The following is a 27,196-nucleotide window of genomic DNA, read 5'->3' as shown; positions in this document are numbered from 1 at the left end:
GAAATAACACGATGACAAAACAACAATTGTCCAAATTACATACAGAAACCAATGGGCAGTAAAAAATAAAAAATAAAAAAAGCCTTTTAATAAGCCTGTTTCACGTAAGGTTGATTTCCCATAAACTGTGAACGAATACAAAAAACTTTATCTTAAAAGACATTGCTCCAGTAGATGGCAGACTAATATCATGAAGTTGTATCCAGTGATAATCCTATTATTGTTTGTGTGAATAATATTTATATATTCCTTCATATTCATTTATTTATACATTTCCCCCGAAAATAAACGAACTTAACAAAGGCCTGTTGTGCATACAAGAAGAAACATTCTAAATGGTTTGCTTACAACGAGCGTAAATAAGATTACTAATAGTTTTGTTTGTAATAATTTTTTGTTTAACTTTTACAGTTCCCCCCCTCATTTTGGAGAAAGCTACGTCTTTTTATATGGCCGCTTCATTTAGCCTACTCAAAATTGTAATTCCATTCATGCAGAACGTTTAGGGACAGTTTTTTTTAAACTGATTTATATGGGGATCTCAAAACAAGATAATATAAATATTTTTTCCATTAAAAATTAAACAAATGTTAATTTTACCAGTTCTTAAAGGTTTCTTACGACCCTTAAAAGTCAAACCTACCTTTATTTTCCTTCTACGTCATATGACTGAATCGTGTCACGACGTCATCACCCTTCACGGAAGTCGGTGCGGTGATGATGGTGTCCCCGTTTATGTAGCAGCAGGAAGAGGATGTTTGCTTCCATTGAAAGAATAATATCACCTGCTTATACATCTTTGTAACGTAGTGAACTGCTGTAGAGTCTTTCTGCGGACCCGGTGAAGATTTAGACAGCTCACTCCCTCTCCCGGAGGCGGCCCGAAAACATGTCTCTATTCCAGTCGGCACTAGATTTCTTAGCCGGGCCCGGCTCCTCCGGAGCGGCCAGTCGGGACCAAAATGATTTCGTCGGACAAGTCGTTGAACTCGGTGACATGAAGCTGAGAATCAGGAGGGTGATCGCGGAAGGTGAGATACGTGCGCATCACAACAATAAATTTTGGTCACGTCTTCAGCGGCTAGTTAATGCTAGTTAGCTGAATTTGCTAACATGTTAGCATTTGTGAAATACCTCTAGTGGAGTAAGTGATAATATAGTTAGCAAGTGCAGGACAGTGAGCCACCGAGCAAACGCCAGGTGATAATTTGGTTTGGACTGTATCTAACAAGCGCTAAATCAATTTCCAGAATTAGGTACTTCAAGGAGACGGAATAGACATTTCAAAGTTAAACTTGACGTGTCTGCTTTGTGTTACCGCTTTACACCTCACTGAATGCTGTGTGTGTGCAGGCAGAGCTGCGCTTTACGTGTCCACCTTTACCGTCTGTCTTTCTTGGAAACACGGCACTTTTTGCTTCATGAGAAAGACTTGATAAAAGTGTGAGTCAGGCCTGCCGGGCCCGAAGATATGAGTGATGACGGTGTTGTTGATTACCAAACCAATTGATTATCTGTAACAGGGCAGGCTGGAAACTCTTTACAAGTTTCAGTCGAAACAGAGCACTTGAAAAATTCTGCTGGATTGTTTCTTCTGACGTCAACAAGAGCGGCATTCCTGTGCCAGCACTGGTGCCTGCTTATTGAATTTTTTTTGTTAAGTATAAAAATATCGTCCCACGTTTGTGGTTAGGGCTGCAGTAGAAACAAGTGAATATCACAGATGCCATAAGGAGAAACCTACTGGTAGGTTTGTGACAGCAAGGAAGGGTCTTGCTGCCTGGATTACTGCTTTTTGAGCGTTTAATAAATATATCAGAGTAGACCAATTATGTACCAATTTGGACTGATAGTTTAGCATTACAAAGCACTTAATTTGGTAATTGTCAACAGTTTAGTGTGATCTGATTAGTCGATTAGTTTGGTTTTTTATTTCGCAAACTAAATAGAAATTGTCTTCCAAGGCAAAAAGGAAAACGCTGATCTGGTGTTCCTGATTTTTAGAGGTATCACTGATTATTTGTTTTTGCTGTGTCTGGAAGTGGTATATTCTGCTTCTTGAGAGCAGGTGAGAAGAGAACATGGCATACCCTGTCAGGTTACACAACATGATCTACTCCAACATTTCACACAAACAATCAAATAATATATTTAGATCCATGATTACTGATGTGATCTCCACCTGGTGTCTTGCAGAAAAGTGCTTAAAATTTTGGCTGCTTATAGCTTCAATCTCCCAACTGTATAACTATAACCTCCAGTTGGAAAGCCAGCATATCATTTCTTCCATAGCAATTTCCCAGACATCCAAAAACCCTTAAATCTACATAGGGCATCTTTTTATTTATATTGAATACACTTTTATATTCTTAAAAGTGTCTTGGAACACATCTCTATATATCTGTTTTAAAAACCTACTCTTTGACCTACTCTAGTAGAGTGGTCATGGTATATTATTTTATTTTGTATGATGCCCCCTGAAAGCTGCTATAAATTTAGAAACTGTGGAAAGCAGTTCACTCTGAGGGTTAAGGGTGGGCTTCAAATAAACATGCTCCTCTTTTCCTTTAATTATCTTTTTCTTTTTTTGTCTTGCCTCCTGTATGGTGTGCACCAGCAAACATGACTATGTTGGCAAATAAGATGGCATTTACTATTGTCTACGGCTGATTTCTACGTGTTTTGTCACATCGATTTAAAGTTGACTGAATATGCAAAGCTAGTGTGATAAAAGACTTTAGTTAAGTCGTAGTTTGTCTTGTTTTTTAATAGAGAACATGCAAAATTCACACAACCAGGAGTCCTCTGGCTGTGAGGCATCATTGCTAACCACTGTACTACTGTTCTTCAGATATACTATCAACTTTCTCTCTTTATTAGTATAATTAGTATTGTGATTTCACTTCCTGGTCCACAATAGTTCGATTCAAACAGGTTAAAGGAAACGCACAAGACCTTCCAAATGAAAGCAAATGGAGTGGAGATCATTTTACACTAAAGCGCTGCCTGTTTCAAACTCCCGTCATGCAATTTCAAAGGTGTCTTTGTTGGGACCTTTTGCTGAGACAAAAACAATGGATTGCTGTAACCAGATGGTTCTGTTTTTTTGTTTTTGTCTACTACACCAGTTATAGTCCTACAATTGTATAACCCAGGCACACATATTGTTTCAGAGTGAGATTGAATAAATTAGTGTTTGATAAAGAAGGATTTAAGGTATTTTTAAATACCTTTCTGTATTTTTTTCTTAGACTCGTTTGGAAATTGGAGCAGAGAAAATTACCTTCTGTTTTACAAAATTGTGTAAGACATTTAATCTCCGCAGGGAGGTTATCAAAATGAGTTGCATAACACAACATAACCTGTAAGGAACAACACGCTTTGTTGCGGTATTTTGTGTGAGTTGAGAGTTGAAGCACAGGCAAATAAATAAATAAATGTAGGCAGGCATGAGGTCCCTGGTGAGAGTCCCAGAAAAAGAGGTTTTATGAGAACTGGGGAAGTGACCACCATACGCGCATGGACCTATGCAAAGCAACCTGTTAAAGATTAGAAGGCTGGTAGTTGATTTACTCATGTCTGTGGTAATCTTGGCATTTCCTTGTTTGGCTGAGGCTTGGTAAGTAGAAGTATTTGAGACACACACACCCAGACTGAAGTTTCTCCTTTACTAGTCACAGTGACTCGGGGAAAAGAAAATCAAAATAATGCAAAAATGCCCCCCGCCCCCCCAAAAAAAACATTGTTCCACAAGTGCATCTGCTGTTTAGACAGTTAGCTTTTATTAATCCCAGATTGATAATGTTATGTCAGTTTAAGTGACTGGCTTTAAGCAGCACAGAAGTTTTTTGTAAAATATATTATGATGAGAATGGTGTTGTTCCCTATGACAGTAGTGTCTACAGAGCGGTATACTACGAAGGAAGTTCAACACCGTCAGGCTTTCTTAGCATTAGCTGGCTCAACAAAACCTTAAGCCATAGCTGGAGATAACGGGTCTCACAACAGTGGTTATCAACTTTCTCTTTTAAGCATGCTTTCCATTTCAGGCTCTGTGTGTGCTCACATAAAAAGGAGTGTTTTCATAGGTCACAACTCCTCCACACAGGCAGAGATCCTATCAGATAAAATGATAATCTAAAAAGAACAGCAATAGGCGAACAGTAAATTGATAGGATAAGATAAAATAAGATAAACCTTTATTAAGTCCCACACATGGGAAACTTTAAATTGCAACACTCTTGAAAATAAGACAAAGTATTGCTACTGAAAATCATTAATCTGGTGACTTTGCCGATTGTTTCTAACATGAAAGGTGCTCTTTAGAGCTCTGATAGTTTAAATTCGATACTTTTAAACATTAAATTAGGTTATTTGACAAAATCAATTTGTCAGCACATCAGATTAAAATACATTTTCTTGATTGAATACGTATTCTTGGTGTGTTCTCTGTTTTATAATTGCTGCAATTCTAGCAGTGTAAAAGAGAGTTAGCAACAGATTAGAATCAAGGATAACAAGGTTTAAACATTTCCTGCATCACCAAATGAATACATGTTCCAGTGAGAATGCAGGTGTCCAGTTTGCATTGCTTTAACTTTACAGCTGGGCTTCATTTGTGATCTTACTAAGTTGCAGCTTAACAAGCTGCAGAAATGACACATATTCCCATAGGAGAAAATCTATATTACAGTTAAAACTTGCTGTAAATAAAAGAATAAGTAAAAACTTTAGACCAAAACTCTGAATGTAACCTGTGCCACTTTTTGTAACACAGAAAACTCATAGCTGTTAATGTTTTATTAATTGTAATTTATAAAACAGCCCTCTACTGTGTATATATGGAGAGCGATTATTATAGAAAAATGGATTTGACGACATTATAAGCAGTCAAGGTTTTAGCTGCATCTTCAATGAACAGGATACCCAGTAGGGCTTACAGTCAGTCAGTATTGCATGAAATCAAGTGGTGCATGTTGTAATGGTTCCATTCCCAAGTTAAAAAGGAAAACAAGCACTTGAACACAGCATTAATACAAAAACTAATAATGAATTTAAATATTAAACATGTCTTCCCACGTGGTTTATTAATTAATTATTAAGTGATTTTGTCATTTTAATTTCAGAATAATTTAAACATAGACGTTTGATAATAATCCAGGACATCAACTAGACAGTGTTAGAATATATCCTGGTCAGTATCACAAAACTCTTTCAGTATCCTGAACATTTGAGAATCGTCAACCCAACACTAAATCATAAAAAACTGTAAATTAAATCCTCATCTTCTTCTTTTTTTTTTTTTTTTTTTTTTTTCTTTTTAAGGTGGATTTGCTTTTGTATATGAAGCCCAGGACATGAGCAGTGGTAAAGACTACGCCCTCAAGGTAAGATGAGGTGTACTGACCCATACCCTCATTGTTAAAAATGTTCCACTGTTACGTTTTGGCTGTGTTGCTCATCACTGAGCATGTATTTGTTAATGTGCGTGTCATTGTATGCACTGTATTACCCAATGCATCAAATCAGGCACATTAGCTCTCCTTACATTGATTTTTACATTCTTCAGCACCTGCTTTTAATATGCAAAACAGACAAAGTACTGCAGGTTATTAGTACATGCACTTGTCAGCTTGTGTAATGCATTATTGTCTGCATTACACTGCTGAATCAAAACATGCCATTGGACGCGTCCCTTAACAGAAAGATTTTCCCTTTTTATCTATACAGCTGTACTAATGAGACAGTAACTTAAAAAAATGTAGGCTTAGCAATGTGGACGGCCGCTTACCAGGTAGTTTGTTGTTCATATGCAATTATTGCAAGTCATTTTGTACAGAATGATGAAGCTCCAAACAATTATGTTTGCACCGTTTCCTACTTACTCAATTCTGTTCATGCTGTATCTCATATATATATATATATATATATATATATATATATATATATATATATATATATATATATATATATTATTAGCTTCTCATTTAAGTATAAAAACCTCAAATGCTGAACAATTAAATTGTCCTTTGAGTGTATTTATCAGATAACCACATAAATTATCTTTAAAGTAATTGTAATTTTACTATTATTAATATTTATTTTGTTTGAAGCTAATGCTTTATAGGCCGTCTATTGCAGTATGCTAGTTCAGTCCTGTTAGGCATGTATTATGTTGATCACAGAACAAAGCAATGGTCTGTATGCATTTTTTTCCAGAGACTGCTGTCTAATGAAGAAGAGAAGAACAAAGAAATCATACAAGAAGTCTGCTTCATGGTATCCTTTAATTATTAATGAGTAAAGCACAAAAGTGTTTCTGTAAAAAGTTGTTTTTTTTTTTTTTTTTTTACTTCACACCTAATGTTAATATATAGCTGACACTAAACACCCATAGATCATCTGCCATATCTCTCTATTCAGGATTTCCTTCGTCATCACATCTCTCTTAAAATGCATCTGGTTAATTTTTTTCAGCTTTTGAGTAGTTTGCTTTTTGGACACCTGCTGTAATCTAAAACTGCGGATAGCTTAAACAAAGTAGGCTGACATGCGACAGGTGAAAACCAGCAGCTTCTGCCACTAGAAACTGGTTATGATTGTGATTTATGAAATGGCAAATTTAAGGCGAGGCTTGTCACAGCAGCAGTGTTTATTCTGTATGTTCCTTCACCTGCTGGCTCTATAGAAAAAGCTGTCCGGTCATCCAAATACGGTTCAGTTCTGCTCTGCAGCCTCCATCAGTAAAGAGGAGTCAGACACCGGGCAGGCTGAGTTTCTGATCCTCACTGAGCTGTGTAAAGGTAAAAACACACACTGCTACACACAGAAACGCACTTTTCCCAGTTTTGTTTCTTTAGTGCTGAATCAGTTCTTACTCATTCATGAAATGCACATGCAGTAATTCAGGGGTGCTGGAACTGTTTCTGAGTAACTCCCACTGAAAGGCATTCATGATGAAAGTTTCCTGTCTGTAGCCTTCGTTTCCTGCTCTGCTTCCTTTTTGTGTAGTTACAGCAGACAAGGTTTTTTTCATTCAGCAGTTTTTCAGCTTTCTGAGCAAATACCTTACTGCTTACCACAATAAGTATGTTAACAGAAATAAATCACTTGTAGGATGTGTGCAAAGCACTTTTTCTTTAATTTTGTAATTTTATTACTAAATACAAGACTTTTATCTACAGTTTCACATTCTTTTGTGTTTTTGTACCTCTTTCACCTCAGGTCAGCTGGTGGACTTTATTAAGAGGGTAGAGCAGAAGGCTCCTCTATCATGTGACACTGTGCTAAAAATCTTCTATCAGGCGTGCCGCGCTGTTCAGCATATGCACAAACAGAAGCCTCCCGTGATACACAGAGACCTTAAGGTTTGTCTGCCTCTGGTATTTAAAGGATGACTGATGTGTCAGAGAGGAGAATAAAGAAAAATGCACAATATACAGTGCAGTTATTTAGTTGGTGCTTTTACTTATGACCACGTTTTCATCATATCATGTGCTGCTGCCCTTGTTCTGTCTCAGAAGTCTTACTTATGGCAATTAAATGAAATGCTAACTCACTGCTTGGTTGATGTGTTGCAGATTGAGAACCTCTTGATTAGTAACCAGGGCACCATCAAGCTGTGTGACTTTGGCAGCGCCACCACAGTGTCACATTATCCAGACTACAGCTGGTCCGCACAGAAGAGGTCAATGGTGGAGGATGAGGTACCTAAGCATGCAGACAGTTCTTGGTGATCTTAACAGTGACCTGCTTATACACAGTGTCGGGAAGGTTACTTTTAAAATGTATTCCACTACAGATTACAGAATACATGCCCCAAAATGTATTCTGTAACGTATTCCGTTACGTTACCCAATGACAGTAACGTATTCTAAATACTTTGGATTACTTAATATATTATCATGCTTTTTACAACTACGTGAATGTACTATTGCTGTGTGATTTATTACTATTACCGAAGGTCCGCGGCTCCGAACCGCAGTAAAGGGACCTCTGACTAATACGGCAGGTTCCATGTCGGGCTTGTAGCCGAAAAATAGCTTTACTTTGTTGTGTGGGTCAACTTTGCTTGCGAGAGACAGAGAGAGGCGTTGAAAGACTGCTCCAGCGGAACTTATTGTTTTCGGAGGAAAACACAAACACAGTGTACAGTCGAGTCTTAATAGGTGCAGTGGTTATTATTATATTTACATGCTTCCAGCTCCCGTTTTTGCTCGGTGACAGCTCGTACTTTTCCACTATCCTTTTTTTTCCCCTCCTCTTGCTCACAGACACATAATGTGTATGGCGGTCCATTCTCCCTGTAGCACGGACTACACTGCCCATGAGGCTACGTTCTTTAGAGCTATGCCCGTAGCATTCTGCCTATTAGCTTAGCACAACAACAACAACAACAAAAAGGCGCTCTCTCACCCAGGAGGCACATAGTCGCAGAGAGAGAGCCTCGTCCTGTAACCATGGCAACCGTAACGCTGCCGCCTGGAACAACAGAACGTAGCTGTCAAACAAACCCAAACAATCCTGACCCACCACCGCAGTGTAATCCATTTATTTCAACAAAGTAACTGTATTCTAAATACCACCTTTTTAAACTGTAACTGTAACGGAATACAGTTACTCATATTTTGTGTTTTAAATACGTAACGGCGATACATGTATTCCGTTACTCCCCAATACTGCTTATACAGTACATGCGCTGTTAAGCTGTATTGGGTATTATATGAGATGATATTTTCTGAGTTTCATTAATATTGAAGTCTTATCTAAGATTTTGAACATATAGATGGATTAATATATGAATTCTAAAGTTATTTGATTTAAGTCACTTATTATAAAGCAGATTTAAAACAACAGGAGGAGGAGTCACCTCTCATTTCCTGAAATTTTGTTTCCATGGTGCCAGACTTTCTTTTAATTTTTTTAAGTGATCTTTAGCAATAGTTCTCTACAATAGTTTTCCAGGCTTTCTGAAGGTCTGTCTTTGGGCATTGGCTCCTTTCAATCGGAAATATATTTTTAAGCCACTTAACACTGATCTACAAGTCATTCATGCTTAAAAAAATTACTTAAATATAACATAACTGACAACTTAGCAAAGAATCAACTTAGGCAATTTGTTACCAGCAGCCTGTCTCAATAGCACATCATTTGTTCTCATTTCTTTAGTTGACAAAAAAAAGTAAGAAAAAACCAAAAAGCTATCTTCAGGAGATGAACAGTATCTCAAAGTTGTGTCCTTGAGAAATAAGAAAAGCCCTTGCACAGAACCTGAGAGATGCATCTGTCTCCTCAGTTGATCTCTCTACTGTTCGGTCTCAGTGGAAGGGTGTCTGTCAAGAAGCCATTCTTAAGAAAACCAGGAGAAAATGGCAAATTAAACAAGAGCTAGATTGAAAATCAGTTATGGAATGAAAAGGCCAGAAGAAAGGTACAGGTGTCTACAGTCGTGTGTAAAACAGTGCAGACTGTAGGGGTCTTTTATAAATTGATGGAATTATGAAGGAATAAAAGTATGGTCAGATTTAGATTCACCATGTAATACCATCTGAAAAAAACATGCACTATAACTGGAACACTATCAGTCATAGCTTGGCCTCCCCAGAGCCCGAACCTTAACATTATTGAGGCAGTGTGGGATCTTTTTGACAGAGAACAGAACAAAAGGCAGCAAACATCTAAAGAACTTTGGTTTTCCAGGTTTCATGAAGGAGATTCCAATCTTGAAGATTTCCTAATGAAATTGCAAGAAAACTTGATAGCATAAATAAAGGTGGTCATAATGGGAAATGCACGTTTCAATAAATTGCTATTCAAACGTGCATTTCCCATTTTCTTAGCAATGCAAAGAAATGAGGGAAGCTCAAAATATTTGCACAGTACTGTAAATAAGGAAAGGAATCAAAAGTATCCATAAAGTTTAAAATTAAAAAAAAACATGACAGACAAAGAAAAATGCTATTAAAGATCCTCAGAGTGAACTAAAAGCAAGAGATAAGCAGCGAATGAAAACGGTAAATAGTAATTTCATCACTGATCACAAGATTGTGTTGATACCCTTGAATATGTGATTAGAGATTAAAGGTTGAAATCTGCTTCACAGGTAGACATTTTATATGGTTTTAATTTTTTAAAGAAAACATAAAAGGAAAACCGCAGCCACTTTGATTTCATTTTGTTTCCTTTAGTTGCTTTGTAAAAAGTAGGATGATTAATTGAGAAGACAAAAATACACGTACAAAGACAGAGTGGGTCAGTGGCAGTATTGATATGGTGTTGAGCATAAACCAGAAACCTTTAATTGGATTAATAGCCAGAGGTCCAGGAAGCCCTAAACAATCATGTAAATTATATTTGTACCATAACCACACAGCTGCCCACTTACACACTGGAGCTTTGCCACAGATGAATTTCGAATGCAGAACACCAGAGGTCTTGGCTTGTAAATCTAATAGACTTCTTGTTTACCAGGCACATGTTGCACATAATAGAATAGAATAGAATAGCCCTTTATTGTCGTTGTACATCTACAATGAAATTATGGAGATGTGAGTAATGTACTCATCTTGTGCACTTCTTGTACAGCGCACATGGCTTTTTCAGTTCTGTCTAATCGGGAGAAAGAATTTTACAAAGATTTACAAACATATGACTTAAGCTTGATATTTGCTTTCATGTCAATTCATTTAAAAAAATGTTTTTCTGTAGATAACAAGGAACACCACTCCTGCATACCGAACGCCAGAGATGATCGATCTCTACTCCAACTTTCCCATCAATGAGAAGCAAGACATCTGGGTCAGTCATTTTCAGACATTAGTGTACCTCCATTTATAATTTAGACACAACTGACTTTCTCTTCTTCTGCCTTTGTTTTGATTGTCTTTTGATGCATGTTTTTGTGTTTTTGCTGTAAACAAAGGAGTTTGATTATTGTACTGATCATGTGTCGTCTCACATGCAGGCTCTGGGATGCATCCTCTACCTGTTGTGTTTTAAGCAGCATCCATTTGAGGATGGAGCCAAGCTACAAATTGTCAACGGAAAGTACTCCATGCCTCAGAACGACATGAAATACACTGTGTATCACGACCTCATACGTATGTACTGCCCGTCAGGCACCAGTCCATTTATTAATCGATACCAGCTAAATGCCTACAAGATAAATCTGATGCCTTAAGCCACATTATACCTTTACCAGACTGCCAGATGTTTAGCACAATAGCATTCATGTAGAAATGTCATGCAATTCAATGCAGTACAAAAATGCATTAGTGATTTAAAAACTTTTAACAATGTTAGTTTGGTTAAACAGTATACAGTTTAAAGTAAAAGTCGGATTCTTTTTCTTTGTTCACCTTAATTTCTGTGTATGTGATTGATGACCAATCGGTTATTAATTAATTTTAATCAGCTTTCTGCCATTTTTATTAATATTTTTACAATTGTGTTGTCCACAAACATCAGTTATGCTATCATAAATTTTTATTTGTATCTTTTTTATAATCATACTAACTTCAACCCACATTCTACCCATTCTCCTCCTCTTCAGGTTCCATGTTGAAGGTGAACCCAGAGGAGCGTCTGTCTATTACAGAGTTGGTCAACCAGCTCCAGGAGATAGCAGCAGCACGCAACGTCAACCCCAAGTCCCCCATTACTGAGGTAAATGCGTGTTCTAAAAGTACCCTCGTCATTGATGTAAGATGTGATAATACGGAAAAAAACACTGCACATTTACAGTAGTTATGGTAAGGCTTGCATGTCTAATCCTTTAATACGTGTAAAGTAGCTCTTGAATCTTCATCTTGAGTTCATCAGACGAGTTGGTAGCAGTTAAAACGTTTCTGCTCCAGGTATCGGTTTTGAATTGTTGACAGCTTTCACAAGTATTTTAGAGTAAACAACATGATTGGTTAAGGGCACTGAGTCTCATCCTCAGTGTGTGCCAGCCTGTGAAGAGGCTATTGACAGGCCAACCACACGGCTTCTTCCTCTGTGTGTGTTTGTGTAAATGTGCACATGTACACACACAACTTGAACACTCTCAAATTGCTGATGCGGTTACATTTGCTAAGCCTCACATACACCACACACAGACGCACAAACACACAAGCACAAAGGAGTCTGTATTCTCTTTCCCAGTGGCCTCTCTTGCCAGCTGGTAAGGTCTTAATGGGCCAAAAAAGAGGGAGAGAGACACACAGAGGTGAAGACTGAGAGAACTGAAATTTAAAGCAAACATGAAGTGATACCAACAGTTCAGTGGTAACACTGTGTTTTCATTGGCATGGTCGGTGTTGCTTTTTGTCACCTGCACCACAGTAGCTAATTGAGCACAATCAGATTTAAGATTTAATCAGGGTTTTGGAATAGAAATCGTTTTACGCTGCATGATGGCTGACCATATTCAACCTATCAGCCCCAACTCATTACGATTCTTACCGCAAATCCTTAAAAATCCAGGTACTTATCACTAAATCCTCGGTCATTGTTGTGATTGACATAAAGCTGCTTTCAGTTTCAACATTTGCCAGGTTTACACTGATTTCATTGCATTTTCCTTGTTTTGTGCTGAGTTGGTCAGTGTCAGTATCCTGAACTAAATTTATATTAAAGTACCGTTTAATCATTAGGAAATTAGCAAATCAAGGCAGATAGACTTTTTTTTACATTTACAAATTTCTCTCTAAACTGAATCCTGATAAGGCTGGTAAGTGTGTGCAGAGTGAAGGCAGATTTGGCGATTGCTGATCTGATTAGGGTTAAGAAGGGGTTTCCCTGCTGGATGTAAGGAGATTATAATCCTCGGACTTCTACTCCTCCTCTTCCTCCTCTCCCTGCTGCAGTTCAGCACAGACATATGGAGAGGCTGAGAGGAGGGAAAGGAGAAAACTTGTGAGGGAAGTGAGACACTGAGAGGGAAATAAACAAGACAGTTACGCAGAGGCTATTTGGCTGTTGAACACAAACCCCAGATCGACAGCGATCATCTGGCACAGCCTGTTTTTAATTTGTTGTAATTTATCGACTTTTTGGAGTTACAGATTTGTATTTTGTTTGTTTGTTTTTTCATTCAGGGACCTGACGTGTGCTTAACACATTTTTTTTCCTCCTCCTTTGTTTAAGGCGCTCTGACTGTTCATTTTCTATCAAGTTCCATTTTTATTTTATATATTTAAAAATTGTATATTTTTGGATTTTTTTTTTCTTTTCTTTTTTTGGATATTTTCGATGATGTTTTTCTTTCCCGGGGTGGTTTAGCCATTGTGGGTATTTTTTTTTTTTAAACACAGACAGTCCAGGTCACAGAACATCTTTCTTTCATCATAACTTTTTAAAATATTGTTGACCTGCTCGTTGCAATGTTAAGTACGTATTACTGTTGGCGTCCAGTGTATGATGGATATGAATGTCTGCAGCTGCTGGAGCAGAACGGAGGTTTTGGCAACAATGGAGCACAGCCATCAATGCAGATCCACAACAGCCATAACAATGCAGGTAAATTGTTTTTTACATTTATTTTCTTGTTGTTGTTGTTGTATGACAGGGTTTTGGGTCAGTGTTTGTTAGTTTGTGTTTTTATTTTGTTTATTTGTTTCAGGTGTTAACACTAAAGTATAGGAGACTAATACTGAAGTTCTTGAAAACACTATTATCGATATTTTTATATTATTGATATTTCATTCTTTCCTAAATGGAAATGTCACAACATCTTTATTTGCACATTTCATATTCATGATCTGTATAACCAGCTGTGCAGTGCATTTTAGTAGAGTTGCATTATGTTTCGAGAAACTGCCTACTGCTCATTTACTTAAAGTTGAGTTCTGTACCACATAATGCAAATCAGTAATGACCTACATACGTCAACATCTAGGCAATCCTCTAAACTACCTGTTGCTGATTTTAAAACAAACACAGATTGAGCACCTGCGGGGTTTCTATAAGTCCTTTTTTTAAAAATTAGTTTAAAAAACAACTCTGGCTGGTTTGTTTTTCGGATAGACGTTCACAGGCAAGCCAGTTTATTGGTTTCTGTTTAAAATCCCTGCACAAACAGCCCTAGCACAAATGTACTCAGGTCTCAGGCCTGATTGTAGAAGGCTGAGAGAAAGAGAGAGCACCTGTCAGTCGCTGTTTGGTAGAACACCAGTCAAATGTCTATTGGTGAGAAAATGCGTGACTCCTTTTGTTGAAAAATGCCCCTGTGGGCAGGTACCATTAGAAACTGCTAAATCCACATCTTTCCTATAAAGTTTATCATTGAGCTGTGATTGAACATGACATTTAATTTCTCAACCGTATCCCTGAAAGTCACGCAATAAACACGGTAAGCTGGTATGTTAGTCACCATCCAGCTGTTGACACATTTCATACACATGCCAGGTCTTGCATATACAAAGTCCTGTGAGATCAGTAAAGGGTTCCTCTTTGTCTGAACGAGGGCCCAGTATGATGTACTGTCAGGAAACCAGCTATTTTTAATGGTAGAACAAATCCTCTTACTTGTTACAATATCTGTTCAGGTTCCTGGCATAATGAGTCAGACAGTCACTATAAATGTTTCTCAACAATATTTTTTTCAATCTGTAACACACTAATTTTGATGTATCATTAGCCTTAACCTGCTAAGAGCCTCTTGTGTAGTATAATTAGCAATGTTTATATCACGGCTGATAGTGGTGTGCTCAGATTTCAAGTTGTTTTTTTGTTTTTTTGTATGTGAATCTGTTGCAAAAGATAATTTGATTCAAATGCACCTTAGGAAAAAAATAAACATTACATATAGAGACCATGCATTAGTATGCAACAGTGTGACTGTCCCACCATACAATAACGTCTCATTTAAATGAAGTAAATCATGAAGGATATAAAAATAACTAATTTACGTGTTGTTTTTTTTGGAAGAAGATTTAGATTATTTATAGCATAAGCTCTAAGTGCTCGTTGGGAAAATTATATTTGTGTCTGTCTGTTTATCTCAGTGAGCATAATAGGCTTATTTTTCACATAAATATCCACACAGACTTGTACGCACACAGACACACACACAGACCTGCAAGCTGTCTCCTGTCCACTCACTAAGAGGATTTCTGCACTGCCTGTCAACCATCTGTCGAAAGGCAGAATATGTTTGCTCTTTCCTGTGAGGAGTGGCTCCAACTGCCTGTTGTTGCACCTCGGCATCAGGCAGCTGCATTGCAGCTAAAATAAACTGATTTTATCTGAAATATTAATTGGTAAAACGCTTCCTTTTGAGCCCTTTTGATGAAGCCCAGAATGTAATTAAGTATTTATATGTGCATGATCATTTGTCACAAGTGTCATTCCTCTTGCAGCTAATAGGTGCTGGGTGTGCTTTCACCAGCCAAACCGATTGTAAGTGCTTAATCTCAGGCATCGCTCTAAAGTCATTATATTTACCATATTCTTCTTTTCCTCACCATTTCTTATAGGTGTATATGACCCCGATCAGTCTGGCAGTGGCCTGTTTGATATCTTAAAGGGAGGAACAGAACGCTTTTTGACAAACATAAAGGATACTTCCTCCAAGGTCATCCAGTCAGTAGCTAGGTAAGAAGCCTCTCGTTATCGGGAGTATTATTGCTACATTTATTTATTTTGCACTTTTGTCATATGTCTTTCAGTTAATCTTCATCATTATGTATGTATTTTTTATTTTGGGAGTTAACATACATTTCAGTTAAACTTTTCACATTTGACATTGGTTATTATAACTTAAAATAGTTCCACTACGGTATTTACTTTGGCACTGACAAATTTGAATTTCCCGTAATGAAAGGATGCACTTTTGGTCCTATAACAAATTTTTAATTCAGACATCCAGCAAATGGCAACCATTTTTAAGCAATACTGTTTCTCAGTCATGTCATCATCTGTTATCATGTTTCATCATAGTTGCAAAGGCCTAATGTGAAAGCAGTTGTCTGCGTATGTCTCATTCTCACTCATACCCTGATCCCAGATTTACCTTTAAAAGGAACATTTTGTTGTCTGCTGGTCAAAAATGTGGTTCTACACTCAGATTTCATGTGTAAGGTCCCAGGAAATGACACACAGTTCTTCTGTCCTCCCTTTATTGACCATTGCTATACAAGCAAGTCACTGGATTTTCTGGGCTGCTACACTTGGCTGCACTGGCCAGTGAAAATGGTAATGATTGCTGAAGGTATAGAAAGATTAAACAGCAAAGTGTTCCTTTCATAGTCCCATTATCCGCATCTTTAAAGATTTGCCGTCTCATTTGGTTTTGCCATTGACTTTTTTTGATGATTTTGTTTTGTTTTTTTGTTTTGTTTTTGTTTGTTTTTTCTTCCTCTCTGTCTCAAACCCTCATGGTCCCACTATGTGTCCATCTCCTAGCAACCCAAGGTAAATATGGGTCAGCGGAATGCGTCAGTCCATGCGTTACTCTGTGTTCTGTAGTGTGTGCTTGATTTAGTAGGAAAGAAATGTTGCACATCTTCTGTTGCTCAGTGCCCACCATCCTAGCTTTCTGATCCTAACATCACACATTCAGTAATTCAACTGAGTGAATGCAGAGCATGATGTGAATGGACAAATTCCCATATATATTGGTGAAATAACTGGAAAATTATATCAGCGAATGACACAGTAGGGCAGACTCACTGTCCGTGAGTTTTCCAGGAAACTATTTTCTGCAAATGTAAACTCATTTTATGAGAACTTTGTTTAAAGATAACTAGAATTGGTAGCATAGCAGTGATGGCCTTCGATTAAAAGGGTAAAGTACTCATTAACTTCAATTAAATGGCCCTTAATATAGCAATCATATTTCTTGCTATAAAGTTTAAAAAATATGCATTTTTCTTTTCTGTCTGAGGGAAACAACAACAACCTTTTGATTTTTGCTTGTTATTTTTGTCAAATCAAGTGTGATAGCTCATTTAGTTCAATTGATTTCTTACTTTTAGATAACTTTTATCTTATAACTCCACTAACATATCCATAAAAAAATTCACATGTTAAAAATAATTTAATTTTTACATATCTGTATAAAACTGATGTCATGGACTTAACATTAAGCAGTAATTAAACAAACAATATAGAGCTTAAATGACTTGTTAAGCCTGAGTCTTCGTCTCTGATTCTTCAAACCATGTGACAACACTTAACTATGGACTTGCTGAGTAACTATGTCTGGAACTGAAGATAATGAATCCATACAAAAGTAGGCCAAAAGAAGCATCCAGCTTGAAATATTCCATTTACTGAAATGTAATGAAGAAATGACAGTTACAAGGAAGGTAAAGAAAACCATCCAATACAACTGCATATTTGCTGGAGAACAAATGCAAAGTCACATGACTGCAGGACGCTGTCGTTTTGACACTGGAGTTTTGGTGTAGCTTGACTCAGCTGTGCTTTTATGATCTACATGGAGAATCCCATGATATCCAGTATTACTTTTAATTTAACTTCAGCTCAAAAATCAAAAAGGCTATTTAATTTACATTTGACTGTTTTCATCTGTTTCACCTTTTTATTACATTTCTCTTTTCAAACCCGTTTTATCTGCTATCTGAATCATCACATTTAATTAAGTTGTCATTCAGTTGCCATTCAGTTGCATGTTTTGCTATTGCTTTTGTTTTTTGGCTGTCTTTTTCCTTTTAGGGTTTACCTTAACTCAGAATGTCCATATTGTTTTAATTAAAGTAGCTTCGGCATGGGTTGCAAATGTATAATTGCAATCGCAACTTTATATGTAGGCTGTGGTATACAAGTATGAGTGACTGTTTGACTGAATGTTGGAAGTTTTATTATGGTTCCACTACTTACCTAATATCATTTTCACTTATATGTCTTAATTTGCATCATCTATTTATCCTAATACTGATTAATACAGATGAATTTAATCATCATAGATGGGCTAAGCAAAGAAACTGAGCTATGGTTTGTTTGTCTGTCCTAAACTGTGCAGTAGAAATCAGGCTGTGTTCTTTTACCTGTTGTCATTGTTCCAGTATGATTGCATGTGCAGTAAGATCCAATGAAACCTAACTACATAAGTTTTTACTGCCAGTATTACTTAATACTCACTATTTGTAGTAATGAAAGTTGCCGTAATGAATGCTGACAACAAGCATCTGCCAAATGCTTGTGCTATAATAAAGACTCAGCGGAAGGATAAACTGGGGACTGTCTTAATCGATTTTGCATAATTATTGAGGCAATATTCATCAAAACTGTTTAAAACTTTGTACTGAATGGCTGCTCTGGCAGAGATTAATATTTTCAGTTAATAATATTTCAACATCTGAGATTCAAAACCAGAGTTGAAAAGTTTTTGTCCAGCTTGCATCCGTTGGATTTTTTTTTTCCAGTCTCCCAGACATTAATCACCAGTTTAATTTCCTCTATTTTCTTAAATGTATCATTTATGCTTCTAACTTTGTTTACATACTGCTTTTATAACGGCACTTGTCATTTCTGTTACAGCTATGCCAAAGGGGACCTGGATATTTCTTACATCACCTCCAGAATTGCAGGTAGGTAAAGTGCCCGAACACTTTAGCATTCAGTGACTATTATTTGATTGTCAAGTAATTTAATATTACAGAACAAGCATAGCATCACTGGTTACCCGATTCATACATGCCTGTAATGAACGTGTGTGTGCGCGTGCAGTCATGTCTTTCCCAGCAGAAGGGGTGGAGTCTGCGATAAAGAACAACATTGAGGATGTCCGTCTGTTCCTCGATTCACGTCATGCTGGCCACTACGCTGTGTACAACCTCTCCAAACGATCATACAGGCCTTCTCGATTCCACAACAGGGTATGCACTTTGTGATACAAGGTTGTGTTGGTGTGGGAAATAACTTAAACCAAGGCTAAATTATAGCTTTGTGTTATACTTTGTTTACTCTCAATGATCACAGGTATAGTAGTGTTTCTCTGTGCTTTTGTCATGCATAAGCTTATTATTGCCACAACAGTAGCTATTGTTGAAGCATGTGTCCTTGTTACGTCACTATTTCAGTAATTTGCATTATTTGTGCGCGCGCAGGTTTCAGAGTGTAATTGGCAGCTGCGTCGTGCCCCTAACCTCCGCAGTCTCTACAGCGTATGTAAGAACATGCATCTATGGCTCAAACAGGACCAGAGGAACATCTGTGTGGTACACTGTCTGGTAAGTAAGTCAGTCCTTTGAGCCTGCGCTTGTAGAGAGGAGTACATGGTGTCAAATTGAATGGAGTGTCACCTGTCATAAATTTAATGTGTACCCTTTCTGTGTGCAGGATGGCAGAGCAGCATCAGCAGTGGCAGTTTGCTCCTTCCTGTGTTTTTGCCGCCTTTTCACCACTGCTGAGGCAGCAGTCTACATGTTCTCAATGAAACGCTGTCCACCAGGCATAGCACCTTCACACAAGAGGTATTGAAAAATATTCAAGTTAAAATGTGTAGAAAAGAGGACTGGTGTGTGTTGGTCATCCTTAGTAGGTCATGTATCAAATACTACATGATCTCAATTTTGCAGGTATATAGAGTATATGTGTGACATGATGGCAGAGGAGCCCATCATCCCTCACAGCAAGCCTGTAGTTATTCGCTCCATCATCATGACACCAGTGCCACTGTTCAACAAGCAGCGTAATGGGTGCCGGCCATTCTGCGAAGTCTACGTTGGGGACGAGAGGGTGCTCACCACATCGCAGGAGTATGACAGGATGCAGTAAGTTTGTTTTTTTTTTGGTTTGTACAAGGATGGCCTGACAAGTTTCCCTTTATTTTAACAATCTAACATGTATATTACTCTTTTCCTCTCACAATCTCATGTTTCAGGGATTTTAAGATGGAAGATGGGAAAGCGGAGATTCCTCTCAATGTTACCGTTCAAGGAGACGTGCTGGTGGTGATCTATCATGCAAGATCTACGCTGGGAGGACGTCTGCAGGCAAAGGTATAAATACAGACACCCTTGCTTAAAGCCTCGATGTGGCAATGAATATGAAGAAATGCACTTTTCAGAGCATTTATAATTGTCTTTCAGATGGCGTCCATGAAAATGTTCCAGATCCAGTTCCACACAGGCTTTGTACCAAGAAATGCAACGACTGTCAAGTTTGCCAAGTACGTATGTTGTCTTGATCCATAACATACTGCTGCAGGTTATATTTTCTTATTATTTATTAACAGCTGAATGTGGTCTTCATTGTTAAACTTTTACAGCTGCACTGCTTGTAACAAGTAATTTAAACTATACTTTCTTCATTATTTCTTTTTTATCTGCTTGTTGTTTTTCAGGTATGATTTGGATGCCTGTGACATCCAGGAGAAGTACCCAGACTTGTTCCAGGTCAACTTGGACATTGAGGTTGAACCCAGGGACAGGCCCAGCACCAAGACTCCTCCATGGGAGGGCTTTCAAACCAAAGGCCTCAACCCCAAGATCCTTTTCTCCTCTCGTGATGAGCAGCAAGAGATCCTCAGCAAATTTGGTACATGGCTTTACTTGGCCTGAATGTTAGTTTAGTAGTGGAGAAGCATTGGTAAAAAGTGTTGTCATCTGTTTATTTTATTTGTATATTAGATGTTTTACTTCTTACGTGGCTTTAAGGTGCTTTTAAGTTCTTCTAAGTTTGCTTCTACAGATGAAATAAACTTGGATCCTTTATCACTGCAGGTAAGCCCGAGTTGCCTCGTCAGCCAGGTTCTTCAGCGTTTTATGACTCAGAGTCGGCCCAGCCAGCTCAAACCCCAGACAGCTCCAGTGCAACAGAACCAGAGTCTCCGATGAGCAATGATACTAATTCCAGCAACTTTTTCCAGACCCTAGACTGGGAAGGTAATGTACTGTCATATTCTGTTCTGTTAATCTGTAATGTGTAATTCTATTAATCCGTGTAGCATTTTCTTACAAACCTTTCTCTCTGGAAAATCTCACTGACTAGCTTCCTGTGATTATAGATGTACGTAGCGCTCAGGATGCCTCAGACAGTCAAGAAGGAGGATATATGAATGACCAGGAGGATCTGAGTGATCAGTCAGAAGGAGAGTCCTATTCTTACTCTGCCACCAGTGGAGAGCCAATGTCACGTGACCACAGCGAGCCGCTGTTTGATTCTGACTTTCAGGTGCAGAAAATCTTTGGCTGGCTTGTATTATTTTATCAATAAACTATTACCCCGTTTATCACACTGTTAATTACTACCAAAATTCTTTATTTCTTGCATCCATGCATTTCTTTATTTTCTTGGTTTCCTTGTCTCCTCTCAGACGGCTTCTCCTGCAACACAGGAGGCTCCTCCTGAAGACACAGCTGACCTCTTGGGGTTGAACTGTGACCCTCAACCTCCAACCATGTCCTCAACTTCGTCCTCTGCTCCACAACACGGAGATCAGGGAGGAATGAAAGCTGCTTCTAGCAACAGCGACCTCCTCAATGACTTATTTGCACCTCCTGCTGGTCAGACTGGAGCAGTGCAGGAAGACTTGTTCTTCAGTGGGCCAGCCAGTGGAGCCACACCAGACCAAAAACGTAAAAGCTGAGGCTTCACACATGCTTACTGCATTATTCTGAGATTTCTTGGGTTGCACTTAATAAATATTTCCTGTCACTTTGCCTGTGTTGCAGCCATGGGGGATCTTTTTGATCCGTTTGGGATGGGGTCGGGTTCTGGTGTTGGCTCCAGCGTTGGTTCATCTCGACAAGCCTCTGGACCAGACCTGTTTGGAGACTTGTTGGGTTCTGATAGTTCAGCAACCAGTGGATTTGGTTCAGCTCACAGCAACGCCACTCCTGCTTCCAACACCAGCCTCTTCAACCTCAGTAAGTACATCAGTTCCTTGACGTCCAGCTGGATTTCATATTCTTTCTTCTGGTAACATTTTGTATTTACACTGGAAAGAGTCCGTTGTTGACACTTAGGATGTTTGTGTTATTACAGATAAGCTTGTAAATGATACCCCTAAAATGACATCATCAGCCAGCCAACCAGACCTGCTGGGTGGGTGGGACAGCTGGGCAAAAGGAACCACTGCTGGCATGAGCACCACTGCCAGTAAACCAAGTTATACCAACACAGGTAGGAGAAACCTTTCTTACAGATCTTTTGGTGACTGAAAAATTTTGAGATTTAAAGCCAAAATCAAAATTGAAACCAGATAAAAGTGTTGACTTGTATATTTTGATCATTTTAGCTTCTGGTATGCCATCCATGTCAAAGGCCAAGTCTCAGACCTTTGATCCTTTTGCTGACCTAGGAAACCTGAGCTCCAACTTGCCAGGTAGGAGCTCAGGTAAGCTGAGGAGTTATTTCCATAAAAGAGGAAGACTGTCAATCTTATAAGCCTTTACATTTATCTCATCTCCATCTTTTTCCTATAGGTTCCTCCAGCAGTAATCTTTCTGGGCCATCCTTCAGCACAAAGGGTCCTTCTTCCTCTTCTTCCTCTGCTAAGCCTCAAGCTCAGCCATGGCAGTCTGCAAGACCCACCTCAGCCCAGAACAAACCTTGGATATCTGGATCTGGCCCCAAAGGGTCTTCAGCTTCTCAGCCTGCAGGAACCCAGTCCTCTAAACCCAACTACAACCTTAACTTCTCCAGTGTGATCGGTGGGAGAGAAGAGAGAGGAGTTCGTGGGCCTGGTTTTGGTAAGAGAGACATGATTACAATACTAGTTACCTATTTTGAACAAAACAATAGCGGTGATATTACAAAGTTAAATTAAGTTTTTATAATTTAGAAAATTAAAAATGAGTAGAAAACCGATTGATTCAGTTAGTTTGTCCAGAATTTTGCCTTGCACTGTATGTAATTAGCAGTAAGCAGGGGAGACCATCAGCAGCTTAAAACAGAGGTTGGAAACTAAAAAGATGGAATTTGGAATATTTATGTTCATTACTTTGCTGATTTTCAGTTATTATTTTATATTTCCCTGGTCTTCTCATAAAAGGCTTCTCATTTTATGACTAACCCTAATAAATGCCCATAAAATTTCCATATCATAAATAATTTCGTTTTATCTGTGCTGCTGACACTCAGGGCCCAAGCCAAAGGTAAAGGAGGATGATTTCGGGGATCTGCTCTCAACTCAGGGTTTTGCTTCTAAACCTGACAAGAAGGGACCAAGGACCATTGCTGAAATGAGGAGACAGGAGATCACAAAAGACATGGATCCTCTCAAATTACAGGTAGGTAGCAAACTGAACACATATGTGAAGTCACTTTTATTTATATGCCACATTTAAAAACAGAAGTGCATTAAGATATAAATAAAATCTAAAACTCACATAACCATGACTGCAACCATAAGAGTTAAAAGGTAAATGTGCTAAAAACATGGTTACAGTAAAAAGGAAAGCAAAAATTAGAAGTGAATAAATGCATTTACAAAAACATTCAAATATAATAGAATTAAATTATTAAAAAATAAATGAATGCATAAAATTGGAAACAGTAACCAACTAATTAAGCTTTTATAACATCAACAAAAATGATAGAGACTTGTCTAAAGGCAGCAAAAAATTGGCAGATCTTTAGAAATGGCTTGAAATTTTCAGCTGTTAAATATGATTTATTATGTTTCATCTGTTTCATGTCTGCAGACAACAATGAAAGTCACTTTTTAGGCAGTAGTGGTGGGCTAACAGGAGATGATGGGAGGATGAGCTAAGAGACTTGTGGCAGAATATGTGAAGGGCATGTTGGACACTTACAAACACACAGTGTGTGGCCCTGGAGAAAAATCTAATCCTTGTGAAAAGAGTCACCATTGTCCACTGACACAAAAAGCCAGCCAAGGATGACGACCAAGAATCTCGGTTTCATAGAAAAAAAGAGTCAAGCAATGATAATGTCAAAAACAACCAGATTTTCCAGTGTTTGCAATGTCATCCCATCTATATGCAATATCTGTTTATGAACTGCAAACAGCAGTGCACTACTTTTCTCCAAATCATCATTCAACATGCCTGGGCACCCAGTGAAAATTGTCCCCTTACTGGTGACTTTTCCATCTTTAGCCTGTGCTAATAATGCGGTGTGTACTGTGAGCAATCAACTGATTTCTTGGAAACGTGGTAGAGTTGTCTTTTGTTTTTTTTATTACAAAATCTGTTTGCATTGTTATTAAAAAAGAGTGATTCAAAGAATGGTCAGAATTGGACATCTCTGAGTTAATGAACATTTTGGGCTTGGCCATGTTTTTGCATACTGCGTCACACATGTAGCAGGTGATTTTACTAAACAACAATAAGATTGGGTACAGCTAGGATGCCTTTTGGCAGGTTAAACTCTGCTTTCATCAGCTCACTCATACAGTAGCCTCCAAGTAGTAAAGATTTGTTTTGTTATCATGCTGTAGATCTTGGACTGGATCGAAGGGAAGGAGCGAAACATCCGAGCACTGCTGTCAACTCTACACACAGTGTTGTGGGAGGGTGAAACGCGCTGGAAGCCTGTGGGCATGGCAGACCTGGTGTCAGCTGACCAGGTGAAGAAATACTACAGGAAGGCTGTGCTGGTTGTCCATCCTGATAAGGTACAGTATCAAATACTGTGAAAGTGCTTTAAAACTTAAAAAAAGGTGCAGCTCCTCTGTTTGTGAAACAACAGGAAATGAGATGAATCTCGAATATGAGTTTACGGTCTTCTTTCAGTATGAATGCTCTTGTTTTTCTGTTTTTAATTCAGTATTAAACTCCAAACCTTTGAATTCTCTTCAGGCAACGGGCCAGCCTTACGAACAGTATGCGAAGATGATCTTTATGGAACTGAACGACGCCTGGTCAGAGTTTGAGAACCAGGGATCCAAAGCACTCTTCTAAAATCCTGGCCTGGATTCCAGCTAGACCAGACCAGACCGGACCAGGCCGGACTGGATTTGGCCTAACAAAACAGGAGACTGGGCCAGATTGGACAGGACTGAGCCCACATTGGGCCTTAGGGGCAAAAAGCCTCTGAGAGGTGTCCTCTCTTCCATTCCCTCCCCCCTCCTTTACTTTCTTCTGTTTCTTCGATCAAAAAAAAAGACCTTTTGCCTCATGTCTGGCTGTAATGAAAGTTTCCTTGCTGGTCTATAAACAGCCAGTTAAATAAACATTGTGATCGGTCTTAAACTCACTGCCTACCTGCATGACTGCCTGAGTGGTGCTGCAAACATCAGGAGGAAGGATTAAACAACAATCACTGAGAAGACAAAGTGGGAACAAAATCAGATAATACAAGGACTAAAATTATCAAGACGACTATCATGATAGTGATATTCAGATAAAACACCCCAACACTAATACATTAGCTGTAGCTGAATAGTTAATTCATTTGTGCTCGACACTTGTGCAAACAACCGGTCCTTAGCTGAGTGGCAAACCTGAACTGAGTGTGGCTGTAAAATAGCTAGCATGTCAGCCAACATGAACGTTTGCAAAATGTTGTCCTGAAAAATAAGTTTTTATGTTTAGTTGCCTCAAAAGAGCCAATGCTGCTGCTGAATCATACTTGCTGTAGCAGGGATTGGATTTTTTTTATAAAGATCCTGCAGTAATGCAGAAGTAGGATTTAAATCTCCCCAGGATTTTTAAACATAAGATCTATTGAAAATGACCTGTATTACCTGTACTGCTGCACCTTCAGGGGTGAAGGCTTCTTTGGAGTTTGTTCTCCAGACAATTGCCTGCTGAACACTACTAGTGCTGCTTGTACCATTCTAATTTATTTTGCTGCACACACTCCTGAGATTGATGTTAAATCATGCTATAAACTCAAGTGGGCAGTCTGTTGTTTTTGAAGTGCTCTTTTAATCCCTCCCACTCAAGCTACACCATGTAGCTAACTGCATGCTCTCCTACACCAGACCTCTAAACAACTTGAGGTAGTATGTTTGATTTTTTTTTTTTTTTTTTAAACCAGGGTAGTCCACATGGGCAGCAGCTTTTCTTCTTTTTCTTTTTTTTTGGATGAAGTGCTCTTTTTCTTGTAGCAGAAATGGAGAAGGGATCTCCATCGTAACTGTCATTAAGCCCTCTCTGTCTCTTTAAACTTCGCCCACCTCCAGCATTTAGTTTTGTTTTTTGCAAGAGGAGTAACTAAAGGATCGAAAAAGAGAAAATGGTGATTTAACCTAGTTGCTCTGTGTTTTCTTGTTTTTTTGGGGGGGTCCATTCTGTGTCTGTGTCTGTTTGCTGATTAATCATCACTTCAGTGTAAATATGAAAGTACTATCCATCAGGTGGTTAAGAGAGCTGTTTTTTTTTTTTTGTTTTTTTTAGCTTCATGGCTGGTTGTGTGAATGGTTGTGTGTGGGTGTGTGGAACATAAAGAAACCTTGTTGGATAAAATGCTTTCTTGTCTGCAACCACATTTTTCTTCTTAATTTAATTCTCAGCCTGTCCCGCACTTTGTTATTATTGTTGGTTCACGACTCTTTCCAACTCATTTTACCTTGTTTTCCCTTTTTTTTTTTTTTTTTTTTTTTCTTTCTTTCTTTGTATTTCACATTTTACCTCATGGACCAATCAAATCACCTGTTTTCTTATTTATTACTATTTTTTGGGGGGGAGAGGGAGGGAGGAGGGGTTGGTAACATGTATTCGTGCATATTAATGGCACAAATTGACCTAATATATATATAAGTGGAATGTGATGAGTTGAAATGGGGAAAGTGGTTATTTGATCACAGTGAGCCTCTTTGTTACTGTCATTCCAAAGTATCAAATATCAATACGAATGTGCTTTTACAAATATATATATCCTCTCAATTGTTATGTGCTTATCAGTTGTCCATTCATTTGCCTTTTCTTTTTTTTTTTCTCTTAAAACAACTTTTCAAATTTTTGCTTCTGTTTTCCATTTTGAAATTTTGTTACCATTCAAACAAGGGGGCCAGCAAAATGAAAAGAGGTAAAAGTTATTTTGATGCTTGAAGTTTACTTGAGTCTCTCATCCACAATATGACATAACAGTATAAAGAGTGTTGATGGCAAAAAAACAAAAACAAAACTACACATCGCATCGGCAGTGTGCTGTACCAAATTACATCCTACTAATATGAATGTAGATTTCATTGCAAAAACAAAAAAATTAAAATCATTTTGACCTGAGGCAAATATTTGGTTGTTTTCTTTCTTTTTTGTTGGGGTAAGTGGAGCCTTCACATTCAGAACCAAATAGTCTTCTAAATTAGGAAAAGCTCATAAGTAACTTTAAT

The 27,196-nt window shown here is 38.2% G+C and overlaps 1 protein-coding gene across 2 annotated transcripts; it reads left to right on the top strand.

The window, feature by feature from the left end:
• The first annotated feature begins 706 nt into the window (after nucleotides 1-706).
• Nucleotides 707-27,089, top strand: gak (cyclin G associated kinase). Of its 2 annotated transcripts, none has more exons than XM_085476058.1 (29): nucleotides 707-1,031; nucleotides 5,326-5,387; nucleotides 6,220-6,279; nucleotides 6,689-6,803; nucleotides 7,225-7,367; nucleotides 7,581-7,706; nucleotides 10,708-10,797; nucleotides 10,964-11,099; nucleotides 11,552-11,664; nucleotides 13,422-13,500; nucleotides 15,459-15,576; nucleotides 18,487-18,536; nucleotides 18,676-18,824; nucleotides 19,056-19,178; nucleotides 19,288-19,421; nucleotides 19,527-19,721; nucleotides 19,832-19,949; nucleotides 20,040-20,119; nucleotides 20,294-20,487; nucleotides 20,673-20,834; nucleotides 20,957-21,123; nucleotides 21,266-21,527; nucleotides 21,624-21,818; nucleotides 21,937-22,074; nucleotides 22,190-22,276; nucleotides 22,377-22,643; nucleotides 23,035-23,183; nucleotides 24,356-24,532; nucleotides 24,717-27,089. In XM_085476058.1, the coding sequence occupies exons 1-29, from the start codon at nucleotides 890-892 to the stop codon at nucleotides 24,816-24,818; spliced, it is 3,933 nt and encodes a 1,310-aa protein (XP_085332184.1). In that variant the 5' UTR covers nucleotides 707-889; the 3' UTR covers nucleotides 24,819-27,089. The 2 variants fall into 2 exon arrangements, with proteins under 2 accessions (XP_085332184.1, XP_085332183.1); XM_085476057.1 differs by having other exon boundaries at nucleotides 22,190-22,288.
• Nucleotides 27,090-27,196: the final 107 nt, after the last annotated feature.

Source organism: Copadichromis virginalis, linkage group LG12 (genome assembly GCF_057382275.1).
Source record: "Copadichromis virginalis isolate Kocher_CV1m ecotype Utaka linkage group LG12, C_Virginalis_male_GT1.1, whole genome shotgun sequence".
Taxonomy (NCBI): domain Eukaryota; kingdom Metazoa; phylum Chordata; class Actinopteri; order Cichliformes; family Cichlidae; genus Copadichromis; species Copadichromis virginalis.
The sequence above is the reverse complement of the archived record's forward strand: the minus strand, read 5'-3'. Positions and strand labels throughout refer to the sequence as shown.

What these genes read in the sequence shown, in the direction of transcription:
- gak (XM_085476057.1), top strand. Translation starts at nt 890, where the DNA reads ATGTCTCTATTCCAGTCGGCACTAGATTTCTTAGCCGGGCCCGGCTCC. An exon ending in ACGACTGTCAAGTTTGCCAA is followed by an intron (nt 20,120 to 20,293) that starts GTACGTATGTTG and finishes GTTGTTTTTCAG; the next exon opens with GTATGATTTGGATGCCTGTG. An exon ending in TGTTTGATTCTGACTTTCAG is followed by an intron (nt 21,124 to 21,265) that starts GTGCAGAAAATC and finishes GTCTCCTCTCAG; the next exon opens with ACGGCTTCTCCTGCAACACA.